The 24660-nt window shown below is 32.7% G+C and overlaps 5 protein-coding genes across 7 annotated transcripts; 1 reads left to right on the forward strand and 4 right to left on the reverse strand.

Annotated features, from left to right (window-relative positions):
• Positions 1-1856: 1856 nt before the first annotated feature.
• LOC21395664 (trigger factor-like protein TIG, Chloroplastic) lies at positions 1857-6960 on the reverse strand. Its single transcript, XM_010097794.2, has 13 exons — positions 6576-6960; positions 6161-6244; positions 5896-6024; positions 4884-4972; positions 4568-4751; positions 4285-4375; positions 4022-4176; positions 3757-3849; positions 3570-3662; positions 3340-3420; positions 3098-3247; positions 2884-2979; positions 1857-2177 (listed from the first exon to the last, which is right to left on the reverse strand). Exons 1-13 carry the CDS (start codon positions 6867-6869, stop codon positions 2100-2102), a joined length of 1617 nt encoding a protein of 538 aa, XP_010096096.1. The 5' UTR covers positions 6870-6960; the 3' UTR covers positions 1857-2099.
• Positions 6961-8879: 1919 nt separating this feature from the next.
• Positions 8880-11647, forward strand: LOC21395665. Its single transcript, XM_010097795.2, has 3 exons — positions 8880-9471; positions 10194-10376; positions 11218-11647. The coding sequence occupies exons 1-3, from the start codon at positions 9163-9165 to the stop codon at positions 11365-11367; spliced, it is 642 nt and encodes a 213-aa protein (XP_010096097.1). The 5' UTR covers positions 8880-9162; the 3' UTR covers positions 11368-11647.
• Positions 11648-12718: 1071 nt separating this feature from the next.
• On the reverse strand, positions 12719-16176 carry LOC21395666 (grpE protein homolog 2, mitochondrial). Of its 3 annotated transcripts, none has more exons than XM_024165433.1 (6): positions 15867-16176; positions 15094-15214; positions 14735-14925; positions 14448-14615; positions 13825-13953; positions 12719-13498 (listed from the first exon to the last, which is right to left on the reverse strand). In XM_024165433.1, exons 1-6 carry the CDS (start codon positions 16002-16004, stop codon positions 13409-13411), a joined length of 837 nt encoding a protein of 278 aa, XP_024021201.1. In that variant the 5' UTR covers positions 16005-16176; the 3' UTR covers positions 12719-13408. The 3 variants fall into 3 exon arrangements, with proteins under 3 accessions (XP_024021201.1, XP_024021198.1, XP_024021200.1); XM_024165432.1 differs by having other exon boundaries at positions 12721-13498; positions 15013-15214; XM_024165430.1 differs by having other exon boundaries at positions 12720-13498; positions 14735-15214.
• A 768-nt stretch (positions 16177-16944) lies between these two features.
• LOC112091527 (mitochondrial pyruvate carrier 4-like) lies at positions 16945-19437 on the reverse strand. The gene is made up of 5 exons (XM_024165429.1): positions 19289-19437; positions 18405-18503; positions 18249-18301; positions 17543-17616; positions 16945-17248 (listed from the first exon to the last, which is right to left on the reverse strand). Exons 1-5 carry the CDS (start codon positions 19341-19343, stop codon positions 17200-17202), a joined length of 330 nt encoding a protein of 109 aa, XP_024021197.1. The 5' UTR covers positions 19344-19437; the 3' UTR covers positions 16945-17199.
• Positions 19438-21329: 1892 nt separating this feature from the next.
• On the reverse strand, positions 21330-23471 carry LOC21395667 (mitochondrial pyruvate carrier 4). The gene is made up of 5 exons (XM_010097797.2): positions 23348-23471; positions 22828-22926; positions 22685-22737; positions 21884-21957; positions 21330-21605 (listed from the first exon to the last, which is right to left on the reverse strand). Exons 1-5 carry the CDS (start codon positions 23403-23405, stop codon positions 21560-21562), a joined length of 330 nt encoding a protein of 109 aa, XP_010096099.2. The 5' UTR covers positions 23406-23471; the 3' UTR covers positions 21330-21559.
• Positions 23472-24660: the final 1189 nt, after the last annotated feature.

Genomic DNA, 24660 nt, shown 5'->3' on the forward strand with positions numbered 1-24660 from the left:
CTAAGTCTTTGTGTTTGTATCTCAATAGGTAAATACTATTTAGTTGACGCGGGTTATCCACAATTAAAAGGATTTCTTGGACCTTATAGAGGAGAACGATACCATTTAGAACAATTTCGAATGGGTCGTCGACCAACTGGCTATAAAGAGGTATTTAACCAAGCACATTCTTCTCTTCGAAGTATCATTGAACGCACATTTGGTGTCTGGAAGAAAAAGTGGAAAATTTTGAAAGACATGCCAAATTATGCGTTTGCAAAGCAAGTGAAAATAGTTATTGCTACAATGGCGCTCCATAACTACATTAGGAAGCATCGTAAGCGTGATCTACATTTTCAAAGGGTCGAGGATAATCTAGATGATTTCGTTTATGAAGAGAATCAACCAGATGACAATAATGTAGAAGAGAATGAAGCTTTACTATCACTGGAAATGGATGAAGTACGTGATCAAATTGCAGTAAGCTTAATGAATACGACTTAAATCTTTTCATTTGAGTTAAGTTTGTAGGTATATACGTGTGTATTTGTAGGACTTAAGTTTGTATTTGTAGGTATATACGTGGGGTGTGTGTATGGATATATATTTGCATTTACGTGTGTGTGGATATATATGTTTGTATTTAAGTGTGTGTGTGTGTGTGTGAGGGATTGTATTTTGTATTTGGTTCTTTGTATTTCTATAACATGTACCCTCTACTTTGTTAGCATTATCAACAGAAGATCGTTTTGTTTCAGTATCGGGTTTTGTTACTCCTGTTACTGTAAAGTTTGTAGGTATATACTTTATGTTCTGTTATTCAGCAAACAAGGTGATATAAGGAGAAGATGTATCTGGGAATGGCCAGAGTTAATCAACAATGGCGTTTTAAAAAAATTAGCAAAGGTAACTTTCCTGTTTCTTATAAAATATATATGAACAAAGGTATTACATGTGAACAAAGGTATCCAACTTTCAGGGATCAAAGTTGCAAGAAAACTCTGCTACTTACTAAAATCATTGTGCCTGACGATGCCATATTCTGACCATAACCAGTTTTATCAAACAATAAGGATAACAAAAAAGTACATGGACAAACTTTTAAGATAAAAGGTGCAAATAGGGCCTCATAGCCGTGAGCATGTGAGCAAATTCTGCCATCAGAAGTAAACTCCTAAAGTTCAAATTAATCAAAACTTACATGATACATTTAACTAAGCAATCCAATGAAACAAGTGTTATCATTTGAGTAAAATTTGCAATCTTCAAAGTTTTTCCTCTAAAGAAATTGATTCATCATCTCATACAAGTACGTGTATAAAAAATTTTGAGGGAGGGGGAAATAACCAAGGAAAGGAAACACTAAGAATTCCGATGTAATAATTAGACTAAAAAAAAAGAGAATTAATTATCATAAATTTATTGTTAAAAAATTTAAAATCATAACATTATGTGCTTTTAAAGTTAAACAAGTATTTTTAAATATCCAAAACAATTATATATATTTAAATTTCATATCATGTCTATTTTGGTCATTTTACATACCCACAGCAATTCCACCTCAAAATTTACCAAACGCTATTTACTGATTTTAGAACTAGCACAGCTACTATAATTACAATTTACCAAACACTCAGCCGCTTCTTGAAACAGCTGCTTTTTTTTTTCAGCACAGCTAAAAGCATTTTTTTTAAAATCTACATCATTACCAAACTAAGCCTTCCTGTTAACATCCCTATACGACATGTCGTTTTCTCAACACTAAGTAGCAATGTTTTAATATTTGTTGATTTGTTCTAAGAATTCAGACTCACTTTTATGACCTGATCATTAAACTATGTTTTAACTTGGCAAGAACTTTTTTTAATGTTCCCAAAAGTAGGTGGACAGAGTAATTAGTGACTTTATAAATATGTTTATTACAAGGATTAAAAAGCATGTAAATGCTTTCCTATGAATATTGTATTCTCCTACTTTATTTTAATGATGCTGTACATAAAAAGCGCACAAAAAATTTTACAACATCAAATAAGGGAGAAACAAAATTTTGAGAAGTGGCAACATGCCTCTACAGTCTACACCACCATTACTCTCTCTCTCTCTCTCTCTCTCTCTCTCTCTCACCTTGTAATGTACTGAATCTCTGCATTCTCTCTCAACCATTCAAGCACTTTTGCTCCCTCTAGAATCTCTTGGACCTGTCAAATTTATGCACTTTTGTCAGTAAACCTTATCTATCAGGAGCGAAGCTACACATCACATGGACAAGAGTAGGCGCCCGCCCCACATTTTTTTTTTTCCTTTTAATTTTGTATGTATATTTTGTTGAAATCAGTAGTTTGACCGCTCAAAATATGAAATTATGGACGCGTTTAGAATTCGTTTTAAAATGATTTTATTTTTTGTATGAAAATAAAAATGAAAATATTTTCAATTTCAGACAGAAATCATTTTTGAAAATGCGTTTAGTGGTTTTATCAAGAGATTATTTTCAGTATAAAAAAACCGATTAATGTCTCTCTTTCTCTTTCTCTCTCTACTCGAGAGAGAGAGAAGAGAAAATAAAAATAAAAAATGAAAAACGACTAAAAGTCGTTTTTAATTTCTCTCTCATTTTACACTAAACCTTTTCATTTTCGTTTTCGTCTTTATTGCGCCAAACGCCGTTTTAAAAACATTTTCATTTTTTCTTTCTCGGAAAACGTGAAAAATAAAAACGGGATCAATTCCAAACACGACCTATATGTCCCCCACTCTCACTTATTTTTCTGGCTCCGCCCCTGTATATCTCTGCTATTCAGAGAATTCTCTTGAGATGTTTTCTAGTTGGTAAAAGGAACTAAAAGAATGAATAAATTTGAAAGAGCAAGATCCCTCTTTTTGGAAAGGATAACACATACTAACCTGCTCCCTTATGCGATCCTCGTCGTATTCTTGTTTTTGGCGCTTGAACTCGGCAATGGAATTCTCAACCTCTTTGACAAGCTCATCGGATGAAAACTGCAGAACAAAGTAATTGCAAATGTTTAATCAATAGATGACCCCCAGTAAGCAGATTAACTGGGGCAGACGGATTATGAAAGCATCAAAGGGTGATTTAGGCGTCGCAAAAGATTACCTGCAAATTCTCGCGCTTAAATATATCCCCAACAGCTAGATTCTGCTTTATCAATCTTGTTATGTTCTCCATCTGGTGTTCAAGGTACTCGTTCACTGCCTTTTGACTTGACAGAGACGATAATTGCTCATCGTTTAGTTTCACATTTGCCTGTACAACCAGAAATTAAATGTCTGCACGCACCGAAACATATTCACACACGGGAGAGAGATGAAATAGGTAAGGAAAAAAAAAATACTGACCTGTATCTCTAAAAGCTTTGCTCCATATAGCTGTCTTCCTTGTTCTTCAAACAAGGATTGCGGAATATTAACCTCCACCATCTGAAATTACAGAAATAGATTAGACTGATGAAAGACTTAAATCTTCTTTAAAGAGAGAAAACTTGATAACCCAAAGAGGCCATTGTCATGAATCATACACATATAAGATAGATCCAATTCCAATCATGATATTTAACTTAGAGTAAGACCTTGCAGAGCTGGTCAAGAATGGCATTATCCGTTGCTTGATCTTTCGCAGTTTGCTCCACTTCTAGGCACCTTTGAAGCAATAATTCCTTGACCTGAAAATTCATAACAAAGCATATTTCATTCAAGACTCGAATGAAGGAGAAGAAAGCAGAAGTTAATTGAGATATCGATCAAGTGTGCAGTTACTTGTTCAAGGGTGGTGCATCCAGGAAGAATCTTATCAGCAAGGGCGTCGTCCAACTCGGGCAAATCTCTGTAAAACAATTCTTTGCATTCAACCTAAAGGAGAAGCAAGCCAGACAGTTAAAGAACTGTAAACTTGATTTGTAAAGCGGCCATAGCTTGCGACATATATGTATCTATTCCTTCTATATTTTTGCTTATTGCTCGGACTTATAATATGCTTTCTCTCGGTTAAACACATTTTTCAGAAAAGTCGAGAAGGACTTACAGTGAATTGCGCACGCACTCCTCGTAGATTCTCTTGTCTCCATGATTCAGGAAAGACAAGTGGAAAGGACTTGGTTTCTCCTGCACTAATTCCATGTATTGCATCAAGGAAACCAGGCAGTACTTTATCACCATCTTCCGTATCAAAGTTAAAACCTGCAAAGAGCCATCAGACTTGAGAATGATTTTTTCTTTAATTTTTTTGAAAGATATGGCCCCACTTAAGGTTAACTAAATTCAGAATCTTGAGTGCATTTGACAGACCTTTACTTTCAGCAGATGGAATTTTTTCAACATTAGATTCGTCTTCATCTATTGTTGTTGCAGATATGTCGAGGACCGCCAAATCACCAATCTATAAAAGCTGCAACTTGTTTATAATCATGAAGGACACAAGAATTTCTATGCAAGCAGGTCGGTTTAACTTTTGCGGGTATTTGTTAGTACTTACTTTCACTTTGACTTAACTATGCCATAACCTTTTAATTGGAAGTTATTGTTACACTGAGAAGAAGCAAATTGAAATTGTACTATAACTTTCATTTACCTGTAGTCCTCTGCCAGTTACAACCCGCAATGTCCCTAGGGACTTATGTCGACGTCTCACTTCTTGCTCGGAAGCTTTATGAGCATTTATGTCACTGTCTATCTCAACAACAATCTTCAAGTTCTTGTACCCATCCTCGGGAATCCACTTGACCTCGGGTGCCACATCAACGATGATATCGTATCTGGACCAAAAAAATACACGCCAACTTACCAGTTAGAAATGAAAATTGTGAAATATTTATGAAATGCAGGAGCAGCAACATGAAGGAATGTGAAAAATGGAAGTAATTTAAAGGATGTTGTATGTTACAAACTTGAGAGAATTGAGAGTAGCATAGCTCTGTTCCATGTCAGAAAATTTGGTCAAAATGCGGATTGAGTCCCTCAAAGCCCTATCCGTCACCTACAAAAATAAGAAAAGTTTCTAGAGACGGATGACAACCATAAAAAAAGAAACTGAAAAATAGTACAGATAGGCGATAACATCACCAATCCACTATTGAACGCTGAATCTGCTTTAATAAGAAGTAAGGACTTTTAGCAAAACTCCAATCTCATCAGGCAAATTAAATCGCTAGGACTTCTAACTTTCCAAGGATGCTCGGGCCTACTTTGCTTGATTTTTTATGGGAAAAAAATGGTTAATCCTGTGCATGATTTTTCCTGTTTTGGGGTGGTGGTGAAGCAAAACTTGTACTACCATGTTTCAGCATTTCAATTCTGAACTCTTAATAGATCAAAAAGGAACTTTAAGGGAGTTGTACCAAAACAATTCTGCAGTCACCAGAATCAATTCAAGAAACAATTAATTGACTAGTATTGGTCACATATCCATGTAGCTGAAAATATTCAAACAAAATGTTACTTCTTTTTTATTTTATTTATTTTATTTTTTGCTGTAGAAACAAAATTTTAAAATGTATATAACAAAAGATGCAATAACAGATGGCACTCGGAAAATATCTTTAAAAAAAAGCCCTAAACAATTTTCCATTTACAAGTTGGACAACCTTGGCATGTACAATCCAATCAATAACATAAGTCAAATAACGAACGGCAATTAGGATCCCAAATAACAAAATTAAAAAGTTCATGGTCCAACATGCCAACCAACAAAAAGTTTCGGATGTCTTTTGTTGTAGGGCATTCCATCCATTAATTGATGCCATTGGCTATTGGGTTACAATTGCAGCGAAATTTTTAAATTTAGGAAACGATTTAAAAATTAAAAGTCCAGGATCGAAGTTGCGAAACACCGATAAATTCATATCACACAGCACACGGAAACAAAACAAAAGAGTAACCCCAATGCTGATAAGTTCTTACAGAAGACATGGCATGAGGAAGGGTCCTCTTCAAGATAGACTCAACCGTAGCCTTCTGAACATGTTCCTTCCCAACGTAACTTAGCAGAATACTTTCTGGAACTCTCTTCCCCGGGCGAAATCCCGGAATCTGTATGCCACAAAACCAATGCCAAACACAGATTTAATTAGTTGATAGTATTCAGAACATCATTAATCCGTTAATGGTGTCACAGGTTTCACATAGTATAAAAAGTTGCAATTTTTTTTTTTTTTTTGTAACTCACCCTTGATTGCTTCATGAACTCGTTTAGAACTCTATTGTAACAATCATCACAGACGGCAGGTGGAACTTCTACGCTCAATTTAAGCTGCAAAGATGTATACACAATATATATACATATATATATATATATGAGATTTTTCAGTGATAACAAAGACATGAAAAGGCTAACACGTGAACTTCAGAACACAAGAAAGGGAAAAAAAAATGAATCGAGCATAATAGAGCAAATGTCCCAGCTTCCCAAAAAAAAAAAATAAATAAATAAATAAAATAAAAATAAAACTTTCAAATTGAGCTAAAACCCATAACCTCTAATGAAGACCCAGTTGAGAAAAACAATTAAAAGTTGCGAGAACATAAAAAATTAAACAAAAATGAGAAATAAAACCAATTTTTGATTGGAAAGAAAAACTCACTCTATAATTGGGCTCTTCAGTCTCCGTAACTTCTATACTAGCCGGAAGCTTATCTTTCTTTTCTCCGGTAGCCACCGGAGACGAAGAAGAAGAAGAAGCCGAAGCGACAAAAGGACAACAATTTCCATGAAGGAAGTGCCTCTGACGAGGAAGAAAAGACAATCTTGAACAACTGGAGCTTCCATTCTTGAATCGGAGAAAAGGGTCCGATATAGAAATGGAGTTTTTGCGAAAAATGGAGCGGTTGAGGAGGAGGGCCTTGGCGGAGCTACTGGTTCCGATACAGAGCTCCATTGTTGATATTTGTTGGTGAACTCTTTTATTTCTTTTTTTTTTCTTGTCGCAGAAAGCGAGAAGATAAACTGTTGCTCTATTAGGATATGGCGAAAATGGTTGTCCTACGTGGCGACCATTCAGACAAATATACTTTTGAAAAATTATATATTGACACTTTTAGGCGTTTGATATACAATAATCTTGATGGGAATAGAAATTTACAATATTATCATATTTGATACAATAATTATAATATTTAGATTCTCAGAAAAGTAATTATTATGGGATTTATTTTTTCTCATTTTAAAGTAATTTAAATACCACTCAATATGGTGTTATTCAAATTCTCAAAAATTTTAAAATCACGAGAATCTTATTATAATAATAATTATTATTATAATTATAATAATAATTATTATTATTATATTTATTAATATTAATATTAATATTATTAATATTATTATATTTATTAATATTAATTTTAATATTATTATTATAATTATATTTATTAATATTAATATTAATATTATATTTATTAATATTAATATTATATTTATTATATTTATTAATATTACTATTATTATTATGGATCTTCTTCCCTGTGAACAACCAAACACAATAATGTAATATTCCTGAGAATTTGAAAAAGATTCATGTATGGAACTAAACACAGTAATGTATTATTCCTAAAAATCATATTACCCTCCATCACTTTTATGTGAATATGATTTCTACTGATTCCTGCATACCAAACGCCCCCTTTGAGTTTTTTTGGAATAATACAAAGGTATTTACACCCTAACGTTTCAAAAGTGAAGAAAATTACGAGTGCATTTGATACTTATTTTAAAATAATTTTATTTTTTATATAAAAATAGAAATAAAAATATTTTTAATTTTAGATAGAAATTATTTTTAAAAATACGTTTGATAGTTTTATTAAGAGATTTTTTTCAGTATGAAAAAACTTATTAATATTTCTCTCTGCTCGAGAGAGGAAAAAATGAAAAATGACTAAAAGTCGTTTTTCATTTCTCTCCCTTCCACTAAACTAAAAAATCGTTTTCATTTCTATTTTTTATTTTTAATTATGTCAAACGCTGTTTTAGAATTATTTTCATTCTTTTTCTTGAAAAACGTAAAAAATAAAAATAAGAACAATTCTAAACATACATACAAGTTCCTTATTTTACACTATTGACCTCGATGCTCGTTTGATTTAAGAATATTTGTTTAACTTAAGAAAAATAGGATGAGAATTGTAAGTGTAGAAAGATTCGTTGATGGATTTTGCAAATAAAAAAAAAAATGTTGACAGTTGAATTTTACAATTGAGTTAGTTCTAAATTCAGCACGATAATTATTAATTATTTTGTTTGATTCCTTATAATTTAACACGTCGCACATTTGAGTTTAACAAATGGTGCGCTTAGAGTACATCAATGTTAGGATCGTTCAAAAAATGACGAAATATAACACGTGTGGCTCACATGATATTTTAAGAATCACAATTGAACCTAATTACTTCTTGCTTTATTGCGTATATGCATTTTTAAAAATACATTACATATTTCAAGCATCTAAAAACGATTTTTTTGTCTTTTCATACTGATTAATAAGATTAAAGTATCGCCTAAAAAAAATAAAAGCCAAAGGTAGATATTTGTAAATATTTTTGAAAAAGAATTATCGTTATAAATTTAAGAGGTTTTCTAGTGCGAGCTAAAAAAAAATGAATTATTAATAATTTTTTATTTTTAATCATCAAATTTATATAAAAATTATATATTCTACATGTTTTTTTAATTTAATATTATTTTAATTAAATATAATAATCAAAAACTGATACTATTACTAATATGGCTGTTAGAAAAAGTCTCCTATAATTTTAACAAACACGAAGGTCATCCCTAAAAATAAAAAATTAATTAATTAATTAAGAAAAACGCAGGGTTCTGGTGTGTCTACTTTTTTTGACACAAAGGCGCGCCTCAAACGGTGAGTTCTTGACTCTTGTCAAGCAGACAGACAAGCAACTGAAAACTGATTCGTCGCAACGGCGTCGTTTATCTGTCCCCCCACCTTTTTGTCTCTCCTCTCTCTCCCCCTCTCTCTCTCTCTCTAACCTCGTACGAAAAAATCAGAAACATGAATAAATAGTCGTCAGTGACTTAGAACACAAACTCATTTTTTCCCCTTTAACAACAATTGAGAGATAGAAAGTCCTTAAACAACCCAAAAAAAAAAAATCCGAAATTTTGGGAGCGAAAAAAAAAGAAAAGATTATTAGTAGCTCAATCGGCGGCGGGAAATGGAGGGAGTTGGGTCGCGATTGGGCCGAGCGTCGGCGCGGTACGGCCCAGCAGCGACGGTGTTCAACGGCCCAGTCAGGAAGTGGAAGAAGAAGTGGGTCCACGTGTCCTCATCCTCCACCGTCAGTTACCAGTCCCAAGCCAACGGCCACAACAACAACAGCAACAACGACAACCCCCGCCTCCTCCTCTGCCGCTGGACGCCTCTTCCTCCGACCACCGCCGCCGGCGACTCCGCCGGCGCCGTGGATGAAGCCGGCGGCGCGCCGCCGGATGAGCCGCCGCGAAGGAAGTTCCGTTATACTCCTGTGAGTATATATAGATTTTGTCCGTATATGCATATGCTTTTTTAGGGTTTATTATGATTAATCGTTTAAAGCTGAAATTTTTTTTCTTTTTTTTTTCTTGGGTTTTGGATTATGCACATGCATGTGAATTTGGAAATGTTTTTGTTTTTGTTTTAGTTTCTTACTAGTAGACAAAAAAAAAAAAAAAAAAAAAAAAAAAAAAAAATTTTTAAAAAAAAAAAAAACCTAAAAAAAAAAAAAAAAAAAAAAAAACGTTTTAGATAGAATAAAAACCTGTAAAATCTTGCTTTAGAAAGAAAATATTATCTTGTTTTTTTAATTATGAATTAGATTTTATTATGATACTCTCCTGCTAAATCCTGTAGTGCATGCTTAATGGAGAACCTCATTTACGTGATTTTTATGATTTTTTTTTTGTTAATACATGTGATTTTTGTGATTAAAATAGTGATTTTCAGCCCAAAAAGAAGTACACAACTTTTTTTTAGTTTTTTTTAGTTTTTTTTTTTTTTTTCTCTATAACATGAAACGAAAGAGTTGAGAAAGGAGATATTGACTTTTTTGTTTTATTTTTATTTTTCGACGGATTTAGCATCATCATCATCTTCATTACTATTAGTATTATTATTGGTGAACGGAGAAATTAAGTTATATTATTAATATGTTAAAAGTGAAAATTTTTAGTAAATTTTGATGTCGTTTATTCAAATTGATTATTTCAGATTGCTGTGATAGAAGATCAACAGAAGAAGATGGGTGCGAAAAAGGTGGAAGAAGAAGCCAAAATATGTGAGACACAAACACACCAAGCTCCAGAAACTTCTCCTATGGCAATGCCACCAACTCCGAGCGATGAGGACCATGGGAAGCCGAACGCCTCTGATGATCTGAAGGATGAAGCCGAGGTAACATTCTTTGACTCTTACGCATGTGTACAATAAACCCAGTAAACAATAAAAAAGTAGTTCATAATGATCGGAATTAAGTCCGGTCAAAAAGGATTGAGGATTCATCTTAGGCAACAAAAAAGCGAAGAATGCTTTCAATATCACAAGCATCCATTTTGACTCACAGTGATCTTGGAACATTTTGTTGTGTCAAATGTCAATCAATGATGAGAAATCTTATAGCCAACTAGAAAATGAGAAACCGAGAACCGGGATGGTTTCGCATAGCACTTAGAGTGTAGTGTACTAACCTCCTCCCAAAAGAAATGAATAGGTCAACACTTGCATAAACCGTTCGCCTGGATAAAAAGGCCTATATTCCACATTGTGGGGCTATTCCTGTTATGACATAGCTTATTTTCTTGTGTGGTAAGGTAACAAGTTCCTAGTTCTTCTGACACAGCTAAAATGAAATCACCCCTAGAGTCTTGTACCTGACTTGTCTCGTGTCGATTTCAGATCATTGTATACATTTCTCCCTTGCAGTACATTATTTTGAACATATGTAGTGAAGATAATGACTAAGGTCCCAATTTCTCGGCCAAACTTTTGTACCAAGTGATGACAAATGAGTTGTTAATTCGATCACCGGTCGAATAATTCAACTCATTTACCGTCACTTGGTACAAAAAATTTGATAGATAGTCTAAGATGCCCAGTATTGTCCATACAATAAGGATGCAAATCAAAGATTTGGGGAACTGTCTTGACAAGAGAAGTTTCGTCAAGCAATGTGAAAGCAGAGAGAATCGCGTTTTATATATGGAAGTGAGTAAGTGGAATAAAGTTTTGTTGACAGGATTCGAACATGAGCAATCTGGATCTAGGGTTGGGCTTCAAAGGCGCCGACGAGAACCTCGATACCATTAGCGATATGGAGGAGACTCAGGCGAAGACAGAAAGCTCAAGCGGGTTTTGGTCAATGGTGAGACCTAAAGCATCTCCTTAGACCGAAGCCGAAGCCCCATGAAATGGTAGTCACATATAGTTGTTGGGATTGATCTGTGTTATGTCAACTGCTAAATGCTCGTTGTAAATCTGAAGTACGATAAACCGTTATCCTCATCTTGTGATTAAGTTGTAGGATTAGTGTCTCTCTCTCTAGTTCTCTTTTTTTTCTTTTTTTTTTTTTTTAATGAAGGCAGTGGTATTAGCGTTTGTAGGTGGCTGTTGTACATAAATAGGCACATAATACCTATGACTTTAACTGTTGTTTGTTCACTCTCGAATGATGGCGCGACCAACCCAAATTGCATATCACAGACGGCAAAAAAGAAACAGAATCATCACTACAGTTTCAGTACCTCCAATCATATCCCCCGTTTGCATTGTTGGTTCAAGTTAAAAGTTTTCAACTTGAGTTGATATCAAGTTAAAAATTTTCAACTTGAGTTAGAAAACTGAGGATGAATTTGAATTTTTATGAGAGAAAACACTGTAGTAAAAACTTGAGTCAATAAAATGAGACTAATTCTAGCTCAAAATATTCAAGAACAACTACCAAACCAAAGGTTGGAACTTCGGCTTTGCAAAAATCCACTCTAGGGCCAAAACTACGGTACAACCAACCATATTTTTGGGTCATATCTTGAGTAACCAACCTTTTGTTTGGGTCATATCTTGAATAATTTTTTTGATTGGATGATAGAAAAATCAATCTATATTCCATAATTGTTGTAGTTCTAGCTCCTCTAAACATTTTAGAACAAATTATCAAACTAAAGGTTGAAACTTTGGATGCGTTTGGAATTGATTTTTACTTGTTTTGAAAACATTTTTACACGTCTTTTAAAATATGAAAATGAAAACAATTTGTAAACCGTGTTGTTTAACAAATGATTGAAAACGAAAATGAAAATAAAAAATAGCAATAACGATTTTTATGAAGAAATTAAAAAACAATTGAAATTTATTTTTCCTTTTTTATTTTCATTTTCTAATATTTATCAATAATGTTATAATATATTAATTGAAAATTATAACTCAATACAATTTTAATTTTTTATTATACTCAAAATAATCTCTTAAAAACCCACCAAACACAATTTCAAAATCGATCTTAAAATGATTCTCAAAATAATCTCATTTTTACTTTTACATTAAAAATAAAATCATTTTGAAAATATTACCCAACGTGCCCTTTGGCTTTTACAAAATTCCACTCAAGTTTAGGGCCAGAACTACGCTACAACCAACCTTTTTTTGGTCATATCTGTGAGTAATTTTAACAAGAACCGAATATGAACAGAGCAATTTGAACAGAAAAAAAAAAAAGAATTATATTGATGAAATAATAGAAAGATTACAAAGTAAATCCTAACAATGGTGGTATTAGAGAGCACGAATTCTCCCAAGTTTTCCCAAATTTTCTAACTAATCAGACATTACCTCTCTAACCACTAATCCCTCCCTTTTATACTTCTCATTCTCTTCTAACCACTACTAGCAGTTAAGACTAACAAAACCAACACCTAAAGCCGTCTAACAATATTCCTACCCGATCACACTCTCATTAACTAACCAAACCAACTTCCAAGAGCCTATCAAATTTTAGATTGGATGATAGAAAAATCGATCTGTATCGTTCATCGTTCAAATTCAAACCGCCTTTGTTCGGCAAACTCCGAACCACCAAAAAATTTCAAACTGTCCAGGTCTTTTGTACCATCTGCGCTCGTTTAACACTCATAGCCATGCCCTCCACCTTATACTCGTAAAGGAAATCAAAAGATAACCCACCATAGGGCAATCTTTCTACGACAAAACAATAAATAACAGAAGCAGATATTATTGAAGGGCAAGGAAAAAAAAATAATTGTTCTATATTTTGTGATGGAGAAAACCATCATAGCTTATCTAAGTAGAAAAATAATTATACTTGATACATCTCTCAGACGCATGCAAAATTTCCTGTTCGATATCCGGAAGCCAAGTTCACTCACTCTCTTCAAACTTGAGAGCCTTCCTCAGCAGCTGTATCTTTGTTACAGTTATTCCTTATCAGCTGCATCATTCGCCACCTCTCGAGTTACGCCAACTTCAGCTGGCCGAATAACTCTATCATAAAGCACGTATCCCGGCTGCAATACAAAAAATATGCAACATGGTTGTCGTTTATCTATCTGACTACAATTCAAATATAAATATTGAAGCCCTTCTAAGAATTCTTTGATAGGGTATGGAAAGTACGCTATTAGTATAACACCATTTTGGATAATCAAGATCTATATCAAGTCCGTCAATTTTATATCACTTATTATTATTATTATTATTATTATTTGATGTTATTTTGATCAGATCTAATCTAATCTAATATTCGTAAACATGCGTTTACACTGGAGATATCCTGCAGGCTGCCATAGAAAGCAGAGGGACCTAGAGTAAAAAAAAGAAAGGAGAGCGATACCTTCAGAACAATAGCTACAGTCCCAGGAGGCTTGGAAGCATCCGGCAGTTCGAATGCTGCATTATGCCTGTGTGGATCAAATGGCTCATTTGTAGGGTCATATTTTTCCATTCCATACTTTTTAAACACCTGTATCCAAAAGGAAATTAGTCTCAATAAAGCACGTTATTCCCAGCAGCATGCACATCTTAAAAATTTTTTTTTAAGAAAAAAATTGCATAATGGGCTTGATTAATGCAAACTGTCCGCACACACTGAGTACACATACTTAATCAACGGAGAGGAAAGATCAAAGTTATCAAAGATTGTTCTATCCTTCTCATTACATGACGTCAATTTAAACACGAATAAAATGTTCACATACACCCAATTCTATATTGAACCTTAAGATTAAAAGAATGAGATTTTATTGTTCAGTATAAAATAATATCCTGCCAATAGAGCTTTGTTCTAAACCGTGTTCTATTAGTTTTGTATACTTTTTTCATTTTGACGTGATTTTTTATCAAATTTAACATTCAAAAACATGCACTATGGTAGGACATACTCTACGTAAAAGCTCCTAAAAAGAAAAAGATTTGTATGATTGATAGGTGATTAATGGTAAAGAGAAAGCCTTATACCTTTGAAAGTTGTTTCTCTGTCATTTCAACACCTTCTAGAAGTGATTTAAGAAGCGGTGTAGCTTCAGATGAATCCTTCGACTTATCAATCTTTGCAAAACTCTCTTTGACAACCGAAGAAGCTCTTTCCAAGTTGTCTGCAACATCAAGTAAACTCTTTGCAAAACTCTGCCAACAAAACTTCCAAGCAACCCATCAGCTTACGACTTCAAAAAAGTTCACCAAACTAATACATAGAAAGAAAACAACAACAAATACGAGGGCAAAAATGAACGTCGACACGAAACCTGAATAGCAAATTTCTTTGAATTCTCTGCTTCACGACGCGTCCTGTCCATGACATTCTCCATTTCCGCATAGCTCCTGAGGACCTTATCTTGCATCTTCTCAATCTCCTTGTGCTTCAACTTCAGAAGCTCTTCCTTCTCGGCCACAAGCTTCACCAGATCATCCATAGTCAGGTTATCCTCGTCGGAATCTAAATCAGAAAACGCAGTTCGTTTAGTACCTCTTCTCCGTCTCTTAACAGTTTGAGACATGGTAGACTGAGATTCAAACATAGAACCTGATTCTTTTGCCTGATCAGCTACTTCACTCTCAGTTTGATCAGAGACTTTGGCGTCTCTCTCGGTTTTCACAGACTCACCATTGTTCTCTGCATTTGTCCCATTTTCCTTCTCAGCCTCAGGAGATGCAGATGAAGCAAATCCAAATCTTTGAAGATGGGAAGAACTCAAATTGAATAGAGACACCTGACTAGGAACCAACTAAAAAAAGAACACAGAAGAGAAATCAATAAATTTCAAATATTCAGAATGCCATTCTGCATTTCAAAGTGTTAGAACTCTCAACCTCAAGAAAAACAAAAATCAATACAAACAAAATTTCAAAAAAATAATAACAATGAGCAGAATGAATGGACCTTGTGATAACCAGTAAAAACTAAACTCTATTGAAACAAAACTTTAAACTCAATAATTAATAATCTTTTGGAAAATTATCTTGCATTTCAAAGCCTCAAACTTTAAACCTCAAAACGCAGAAAACATAGATACAGAGATTAAAATAAAATAATAATAATAATGATGATGATGGTGGTGGTGATAAAAACCGCCACTTTAGAGAATTTAATAAAAAAGCAGGCGTGCCCAAACACAAATTTCATAACAATTTAAGAAAAAAACCCAGAAACACAATCATGAAACGTGCTTTTAACATCCAAAACAAATGCTTTAAGAGGCGCAAAAGTTGAAATTTCCAAGTGAAAATGGGAATTAACATAAGAAAAACACATTTAGTAACCAAGATAATCGGAATTGAATATTAACTGCATACCGTGATCGATAATTCTACAGAAACCTAAAACCCTAGCAAAACCCTGACGAGAAAAGATTAGAAATTTAAGGATTTTTTAGGTACCTTGTTTGGAGATTCGTTGATGATAGAGTGAAACTGATTGGAAAAGCTCGGAAAGTGGTGAGTTTGTGGGGAAGAGAGGAGCAGAGAACTCCTGGGGATGGTTCTGGAGACGCGAGCTAAAACCCTAGATACGAACATCGCTGAATAATTTGAGGAAAAGAAATGGGAAAATCTGATTGGGATTTGATTATTGAACGAAAGTTAGGGTTTTTGGGAGAGAAATCGATGGGAAAGTGAGGAAAAATAGGGGGAATGAGAGAGAAAGTTCTGCTTGGGGAGGAAGAAAATCAGAACAAAAGGGGCAAGGAAAGTTGGGAACTTGGGTTATGGGGGTTTCGGCCGTGATATTTTTTAGTTGACGAAAATACCCTTTCTTATCAAGGTTTTGAAGCTTCTGGTTGAGGAGCTAACCTTGTCGTTTTTGCGCTAATGAGAGCTTTTCTTTGCGTGGCAAAGTAGACAATTAGTAGATTGCATAAGGGTATTATCGTCAACTTTGGTTCTAGGAGTCGAAGTTTCTGTTTTTTGGTTTTGGAAGCCTCCAGAACCTTTGTTTGGGCACACTGGAGCTCTGGAACAAGCAGTTTTCAGGGAAGCACCGCCAAAACGACACCGTTTAGGAAGGAAGCACAATGCATTGAAATCCATGCGGGCTTAAAAATTTGCCACACAAGGAACTTCAATGGTTTGGATTTCCCATTTTAACCACCGGGACGAATTGTGTTGTTTAACTATAGGATTAAGATTTTAAGGGTTTGATTTGTAAGTATCTATATTAAAAATTTATAATGCGTGACAAGGTTATAATCATAAATAGAGCATTAAAAACTTATTTCAACAATTAAAATAACATCTAATTAAAAGGATATGTCTTATTGTAGACATTCTCCACAATATTAGCACTTTTTTTTTTCCTTATGTAATGAGAATTTTATGTATGGTAAAGGATGTACTCAATTGAGTATTGCACATTCATGAACCGTCAGATAAAATGGAGTTAAAAATGTAAGCAAATTTGAGAAGTTTATTTTCGAGGTTCAGAATTATGCACTATTGGTAGAAAACTTTTCTACAATGCAAAACAATATAAAACTTGTTTGGATCAACAATTCATTTTTAGTAGAAATTGTTGTTAAGTTGTCTAATACTGACACATTTAAGGAAATTAACAAATTAATTAGGCATCTTGCAAATTCTAAGGCAGAAATTTATTATGCACCCTAGTTGAATATTTTCAAATCCCACAAACCAATTTTTTACAATAACCAACACAAACAAATGACTTTCTAAGGAAATGTTGACACCATTACTCCATGTTGGCCTATGTGGTTGTTCATTGCCCTTCTGGGACAGCTTCTTCTTTCTCAGGAAAATAATCATGCCTGAAAATGCAAAGAAAGATGATGAAATATTGAGCCAAATAATAAGCTTAAAGACTTGAATTTTTGAAGTGAAATAAGGCCATTTTCCTTCTGGGGTGTGATGAAATCATGAAACACATTAAGTTGTTTGAATAATGTTTTCTTTCTCAAATTCATTTTGCTCTTTTCAAATTATTCACCAAATTGACTTTGGATTGAAAAAAAAAATCCTTATTATTCCTTAAAATAGCTCTAAATGTGTTTCCTATACTCAAATCATATACTGAAATTGAAGAATATTGTAATTCAGCTTACTTTATTTTTCGCGATAGTTGATACAACCCTGTTACAGACATTGCAAAATTAACACTAGAAAGATTCCAGTTTTTCTGCAATAGAATTTTAGAGAATTAGAATCGCCCGTAGCTAACTTGTGTTAAGCAAGAAGTAAGATAAACACCAAATCTAAGAGTTCTCTTTAGCAAAAGCATAACTTTATAACATTTGAAGCACTAAAAGATCAAAATAGATATTAAATTTGGATAGTTTTTCAAGTGATTTGATGAACAGTAAGCATCATAACTTGAAGGAAAACAACTCTAGAGAGGTCAATATCTATCCATTTCATAAGTGTTTGGAGGATATATAAAGAAACTCGATGTATGAAAAATATGCACAAAAAAAAGAGATCAATTTTTCTTGTAAGTAAAGTGAATGAGGAAACAGAATAGAGGAACAAGCAAGAGGAAAGAATGGTTAAATCATTTAGACAACTGAAGTGTGTAAGACTATTAATAAAACTAACATTTTTTTTTGTAAAGATTCTGATGTGATTAACATACTAAGAAGGATTAAATCATTAGAAAACCAAATTATCTTAATTTTTTTAACATGATATGATTATGATGTGATTTGACAGTTAATAATTATATCTTATCAGTAGAATATTCTTTCATACCCTACCACAGAATCCTCAAAATTTTTATGCATTGAATAAGACCGAGGAGTAATTTTATCATACCGGTGTGATCACCATACCGTAGCGTGACCATATAAGTCCGGAACATGCTACAACTGCATAATAACATACAGCTTGTGACATCAAATCCTTTACTAAAATGAAAAGTATGTTTCTCAATTGAGACAGGTTTCTCTTTCCAAGAGATATTATGCATACCTGTTTGTTGAGGATACGAGAGCACCTCAGGAGGTTTTGAGAAGTCAGCGACGTTTGCTATGCTTATACCCCATTTGAAAGTTGGAGCCCAAAAATGAACTGCAAGCTTCATTTTCTTAGATATTTCTCTTGAACTAAATAAAATTCACAAAATCAAAATGAATCATAATGCAAAACCATCTTACAATAAATACTAGGTACAAGAAAAAGGGGTTATGATTATTCATTTGTGAATCAAATAAAATATGAATAGTCTTAAATCACACTGAAACTATACAGTTAAATCTATCAGAGGTAAACAAGAGTTCATCAAATTCATTGCACCTAGTATTCATTGTAAGACGATTTGTGTTTATGATGTATTTCTATTATGAGAATTTCGTTTAGTTTAAATGCCTAATAATATGAAAAACACACAGAATACCTTTTGAATTATTAAAAACATAGAAAAATAAACGTGGGATTTAGCTAAAACTCAGAGATATATTTTTTTTTTATTTCCACATATATATGGAGTTTATCTAGTAGTATCAGAAAGAAAATGAACTGCAAGTGATTCACTACTTTTTTAGTCTATAGATTTATATAAAAAATTATATGTCATGACTTTTTTAATTTAATATGATTTTAACTAGATCTAATTCTCAATATTACTAGTAAGAAATCCTACCGAAAAAAGTCTCCAATATAAAATACCCAGATGCAAATTTTCAATCTTTTACCCGAGGGACTATAGTGCATGATACAGAAACAGAGAACTTTCACAAGGAAGATAAATAATTGGTCATAAAACCTCAAAGCAAACATATCAATTAGAGAGAAAGTAACAAAAAATTAAGAGGCAAAAAAAAAAAAAAAAATGGAAAAGGGAAGGGAGAACAAACTAGTTTTAGGGCCAGCCGGGTGGCTCCAGAAAGCTTGGAGCTTGTTAACTGCCATGAAAATAAATCTCTGGGCTCTTTCTCTCTGCGAGTAATTGCGTCAACGCAGAAAAGGTGTATATTCCGTGACTGCGAAGTTGTTTTGAGTATATTCTTCCTTATCTATTTACTTATGTGCTTTATTATTATCAATTATTTTTAGAGAAAATATTTTTATTACATAATACGTGAAGAAAGCGACTCGTTTTTGTCTTGAAGTTTTTGCCTGCGTATTTGTCTATGTCTATTGAAGTTTTCTTTTTGTCGCTTCTAAGTCTGGTGTCCTTACAAGTTACAATTGAAAAACTGTCAATAAAAATATAAAATGAAGTTAAGGCGGTAAATCATAAATGTCCCTTACTTTTTTTTTTTTTTTTTTTTTTTTTTGTGAGTGAAGAAAGGAAGGACACATTTGGTAAATTAGGCCCCGTTCATTCACATTTAAAATTCGAGTTTTATTACAGTAAAAAATTTTCAGAAACCGTCACATTTAATTTTTTTTCACAACAGTAAAAAGCGTTCACATAAAGTCGCATGTCAATTCGAATTAAAAATTTAAATCAGCGAATTAAACGAGTCCCAAATTTAAAATGTAGTGGTTTGAATTTTTGTGATTTGAAACGAAAAGTTTAAAAATTGTGGCTTAAACTTGTAGTCATAGACTGAGATAATGGTTAGATATCAATTGAGGTGTTGCTTGAAAAGAGAAAAATGTGAAATTGTGTTTAGATGTGTAATTCTTTTTTTTTTTTTTTGGTGAGAGAAGTTAGGTTAAATGAGGTGTAAATTTGCGTAAAAAAAACATTGTGCATTTTGGTTCAAAATATTGAATACAATGCTTCAAAATGTATCTAAAAAAAGCTGCTAAACACCATTTCAAACTGACTTTTTGGTTCAAAACATACAAATCAGGTTTCCCAACGGCACCTAAATGTCATTCACTCTAATGAAAAATTTTCGATCAACGACACTCTTCATAGCGCATTTCTTAATCCAATGAGTCATGGACAAGCATACTTTTTTGGTCTGTTTTAGAAGAAAGTAGACAAATTTCTAATGAGTCTCAATTTTTCTATTTATTATTGATTAATATCTTTTTAGTTAAATAACTAACTAATCAAAAACAGAAACGAAGCTAACTTAGGCCTAGGGGCCTTAAGCCAAACTAGCTCTTTTAATTTGTTCAGTAAAATTGTTATTTCACCTCATTTTTTCCTTGTTTAGCCTCCCCTAAGATTTTTTATTTTTAAATTTTGTACGGAATGTTATAAAAGTATTCACTTATATCCTTAATTTTGATCTTAATTTATTACTTTACCTCTTTAAATTTTATTTTATAATCTAGATGTTATGCAAGAATTTAAAAGTTTTTCATTTGCACTCTTAATATTTTCTTTTAAGTATAGCTTATATATATATATATATATATATAATACCTTATACTAAGTATATTCTATTACTCAATTAATTCAATCTAAAATTTTAGTTTAACTCAAGCCCCCTGAAAAAACGTTCTTGCTTCGTCAATGATTAAAAGAGCATCAATAAGGAATAAAAATTCAAGTCAGCAAATTTCTCTTTTTTTTATGAAAAAAAAAAAGAAGAAAAACAGAACGAGCCTGAGACTTACCTCTGAAATACGGATTAGCATAAGAAAAACACATCTGGTCAGCTAGATAACCAGAATTCCAACTCTCTAAAAGCGGTATAAGGTGGCATAAAGGTTTATCTGTGAGAACTTTCTGAAAGTTGCTTTTGGCTCCCACAGTCCAAAAGCCAATTTGAAATGTATTGAATGATCTAGAATTGTCCACTATCAGTATGGCTTTTTTATTTTTTATTTTTATTTTTCTACCCTTCTCTGTAATTTTCATGTAATATAAAATAATACCAAATTCCTTCAGATCACAAATTCAGTTGAAGTTCTTGTTGAGTTGTTTTTTTGTTTTTTTTTTTTAAGGGCTTGTTGAGTTATTGTTTCAATACAATTCCCACTCAAGAAAATTGACAAATCAACCAGGCATCTTGCAAATTCAAAGGCAGAACTTTATTATGCACTCCCAGTTGAATATTTTCTAAACCCACAAACCAAATTAGGAAAATAATTACAAAAACCAAAAAAAAAAAGCACATGACTTCAAAAGAAATTTCAATTTCGGCTCTGCATAAACTGATATCCAAATCCAAAAAGAAAAAGAGCTGGCACCATTAACCCATGTTGGCCCGTGTGGTTGTTCATTGCCCTTCCGCGACGGCTTCTTTCTCCGGAAAATAATCGTGCCTGAAAATGCAAAGATAGATGATAAGTACAAGTTCAGCCAAATACTAAAGCTTAAAGATTTTAACTTTGAAGTGTATGAGGCCATATTCCTTCCGGCGTGTGAAACCATGAAACATATCAAGTTGTTTTCTTCCTCAAATGAGCACAAATTGTAAAATCATTTCCCAAAATTTCTTTGGATTGAAAATGGATCCTTCTAATTCCTTGAAATAGCAGGGAATCCGTGTCCAATTCTAGAATCATGTACCGAAACTGAAGCATACTGTATTCCAGCTTACTTTATTTTCCGCGATAGTTGATACAACCCTGTCCCAGCCATTGCCACATTAACACTGAAAAGATTCCAGTTTTTCTGCAGAAAAATTAAGCAAATCAGAATATCACCCGCAACTAAACTTGTGTGAAGCAAGAAGTACAAGAAAACATCAATCAAAGTGCCGTATTTAGCAAAGGCGAGCAGATAGAAAATTGTGTGAAGCAAGAGCCAAGAAGTATGAGAAAACATCAGTCAAAGCACCATCTTTAGCAAAGGCGTTTACATAGAAAACAAAGCAACAAACACCTATCATAGTACCTCCCACAATTTCCAGATCTAGCTTATAGGTCCTTGGTGCAAAAATCACAGAACTCCGAAACATTTCAAACTTTCAAGCACTAAAAGATCAAAATTGATAATAAATTTGGATAGTTTTTCAAGTGATCTATATAGAAGTGAAGCATCAAAACTTGACGCAAAACAACTCTAGAAAGACCAGTAGATATCTCTTTCATAAGTGCTTGGATGAAATTATTGTCGTGTGCAAAATATGCGAGGAAGACCAAAAATATCAAAAACTTTTCTTATAAGTTAACAACTTAAGCGTGTAAGCTTCTGGAGAGAATTAAAGGAAAAAAGTCAGGAGATCCTGATATGATTATCATACTACTAGGATTAAAACATTAAGCAACTGAATTATCCTGCTTATTTTAATACGATGATACTAACATTAGATTTAGGATACTTTTCATACCCTACCACAGAATTCTCCAAAGGTTTAATGCATCGGATAAGACCCTTTAAAGCAAAAAATTTGTCGTACCGGCGTGATCACCATACTGTAGCGCGACCATACGAGTCCAGTACACGTAACAGCTGCATAATAACGTACCAGCTATGATATCAAATTATACCATATTACTCAACAAAAGCAAAGGCAAGTCAGCAACGTTTTGAGAAGCATACCTAATTGTTGAGGATAAGAGAGCTTCTCAGGAGGTTTTGAGAAGTCAGCAACGTTTGCTATGCTTATACCCCATTTGAAAGTTGGAGCCCAAAAATGAACTGCAAGCTTCATTTTATTAGATATTTCTCTTAAACTAAATAAAATTCACAAAATCAAAATGAATCATAATACAAAATCATCTTACAATAAATACTAGGTACAAGAAAAGGGGGTTATGATTATTCATTTGTGAATCAAACAAAATATGAATAGTCTCAAATCACACTGAAATTATACAGTTAAATCTATCAGAGGTAAACAAGAGTTCAACAAATTCGTATCATTTCATCACTAGAGCCCAATTACTGGAGAAATAAGAAATACCCAGATGCAAATTTTCAATCTTTTATACTTGGGAATATAGTCCATGATCCAGCAAAAGGTAATTAAAAAAATTTGGCTATTCAAGTTCTAAACAAACATATCAATTAGAAAAGAAAGTGACAGAAAATCAAAGGAGAAAGGGAAGGAAGAACAAACTAGTTTTAGGGCCAGCCGGGTGGTTCAAAAAAGCTTGGATCTTGGTAACTACTGCCATGGCAGTAGATCTCTGGTCTCTCTCTCTCTCTCTCTCTCTAAACGCAGGAAAAACGTATACTCACTGCTGTCAGGTTCAACAACTGAGAAGTTGTTTTGAGAATATTCTTCTTATTTACTCATATTTTTCACTACATAAAATAAAAATAAAACGTGGCATTTGAACAAAAAATAAATAAATAAAGTGGAATTTATAATTTTAAAATTTGATGGAAATTAATGTTATTTATTTTTTTCTAATGAAATAAAATTTTTAGTTGGGAAGAACATGTATTTTGAAAAAAAAAAAAAAGTACACAGTTTGTTTTTTTATGGTCTTGTAGAGACTTATTATTTATCAATTAGGGCCTTTGGTATTACTTTTAGAGGTTGTTTTTAACTTTTTAAAAAAATTACAGTATATTAAGGTGTTTGTTAAATTCCATTTTTACTGTCGTCAAATAATAGAATTTGAGAAGCAGGTTAAGAATTATTTTTGCACAATAACTTCTAATGTCATTATCTAAATTTATTAAGATAACCTTAATAATAAAACTTAATTATCAATATATATATTTTATTTTTTTATACCAAATTAAAATGTATATTTTTAAAATAATTATTTAAAAATTGAAAATCTTTAATAAATATGATATGCTGAATTTCATTCAAATAGTTTCAATAATTATCAAAAGATTTAAAAATAAAAATAATTTTTCTCCTTAAATAAAACTAATTTATTTTTAAGAACTATTTTAATTAATAAAATAAAATTATATTTTTCATATTATGAATATTAACCATCAAAATAAAAAAAACTAACTATAAACTGTGTGATAAAATATGTCTAACAGTTTACTAAACACTTAAATTTTACTTTTGGCACTCACAAGAGCTTTATAAAGTATTTATCAAACACCTATATGCTTCTGGTCACAGTAACTTATTACTAACAACACAACAACAATAAAAAAAATTTTACAGCACAACAATATCAATCTGGCCCTTAATTAAGTGCCCATTATGGCCCTTTGTATCTTGTGATGCAACGGAATGGATAGGGACGACAATAAAATATAAAAAATGACTATTTATATCAAGAACTAACTAGGTTATTTTTTTATTAATTAAATGAGAATTGTTTATTTTTAAGTAGAATGACATAAATAATATTTGTTTTTTTACCTTTGAGTGATATTTTTGGTTGGGAAAACATGTTTTTGGACCAAAATTTGACCCCTTTTTATTTCCAAAAGTTTGCTTCCAGGTTGCTTATT

The sequence above is a fragment of the Morus notabilis genome, unplaced genomic scaffold, assembly GCF_000414095.1.
Source record: "Morus notabilis unplaced genomic scaffold, ASM41409v2 Scaffold1436, whole genome shotgun sequence".
NCBI classification, from domain to species: Eukaryota; Viridiplantae; Streptophyta; class Magnoliopsida; order Rosales; family Moraceae; genus Morus; species Morus notabilis.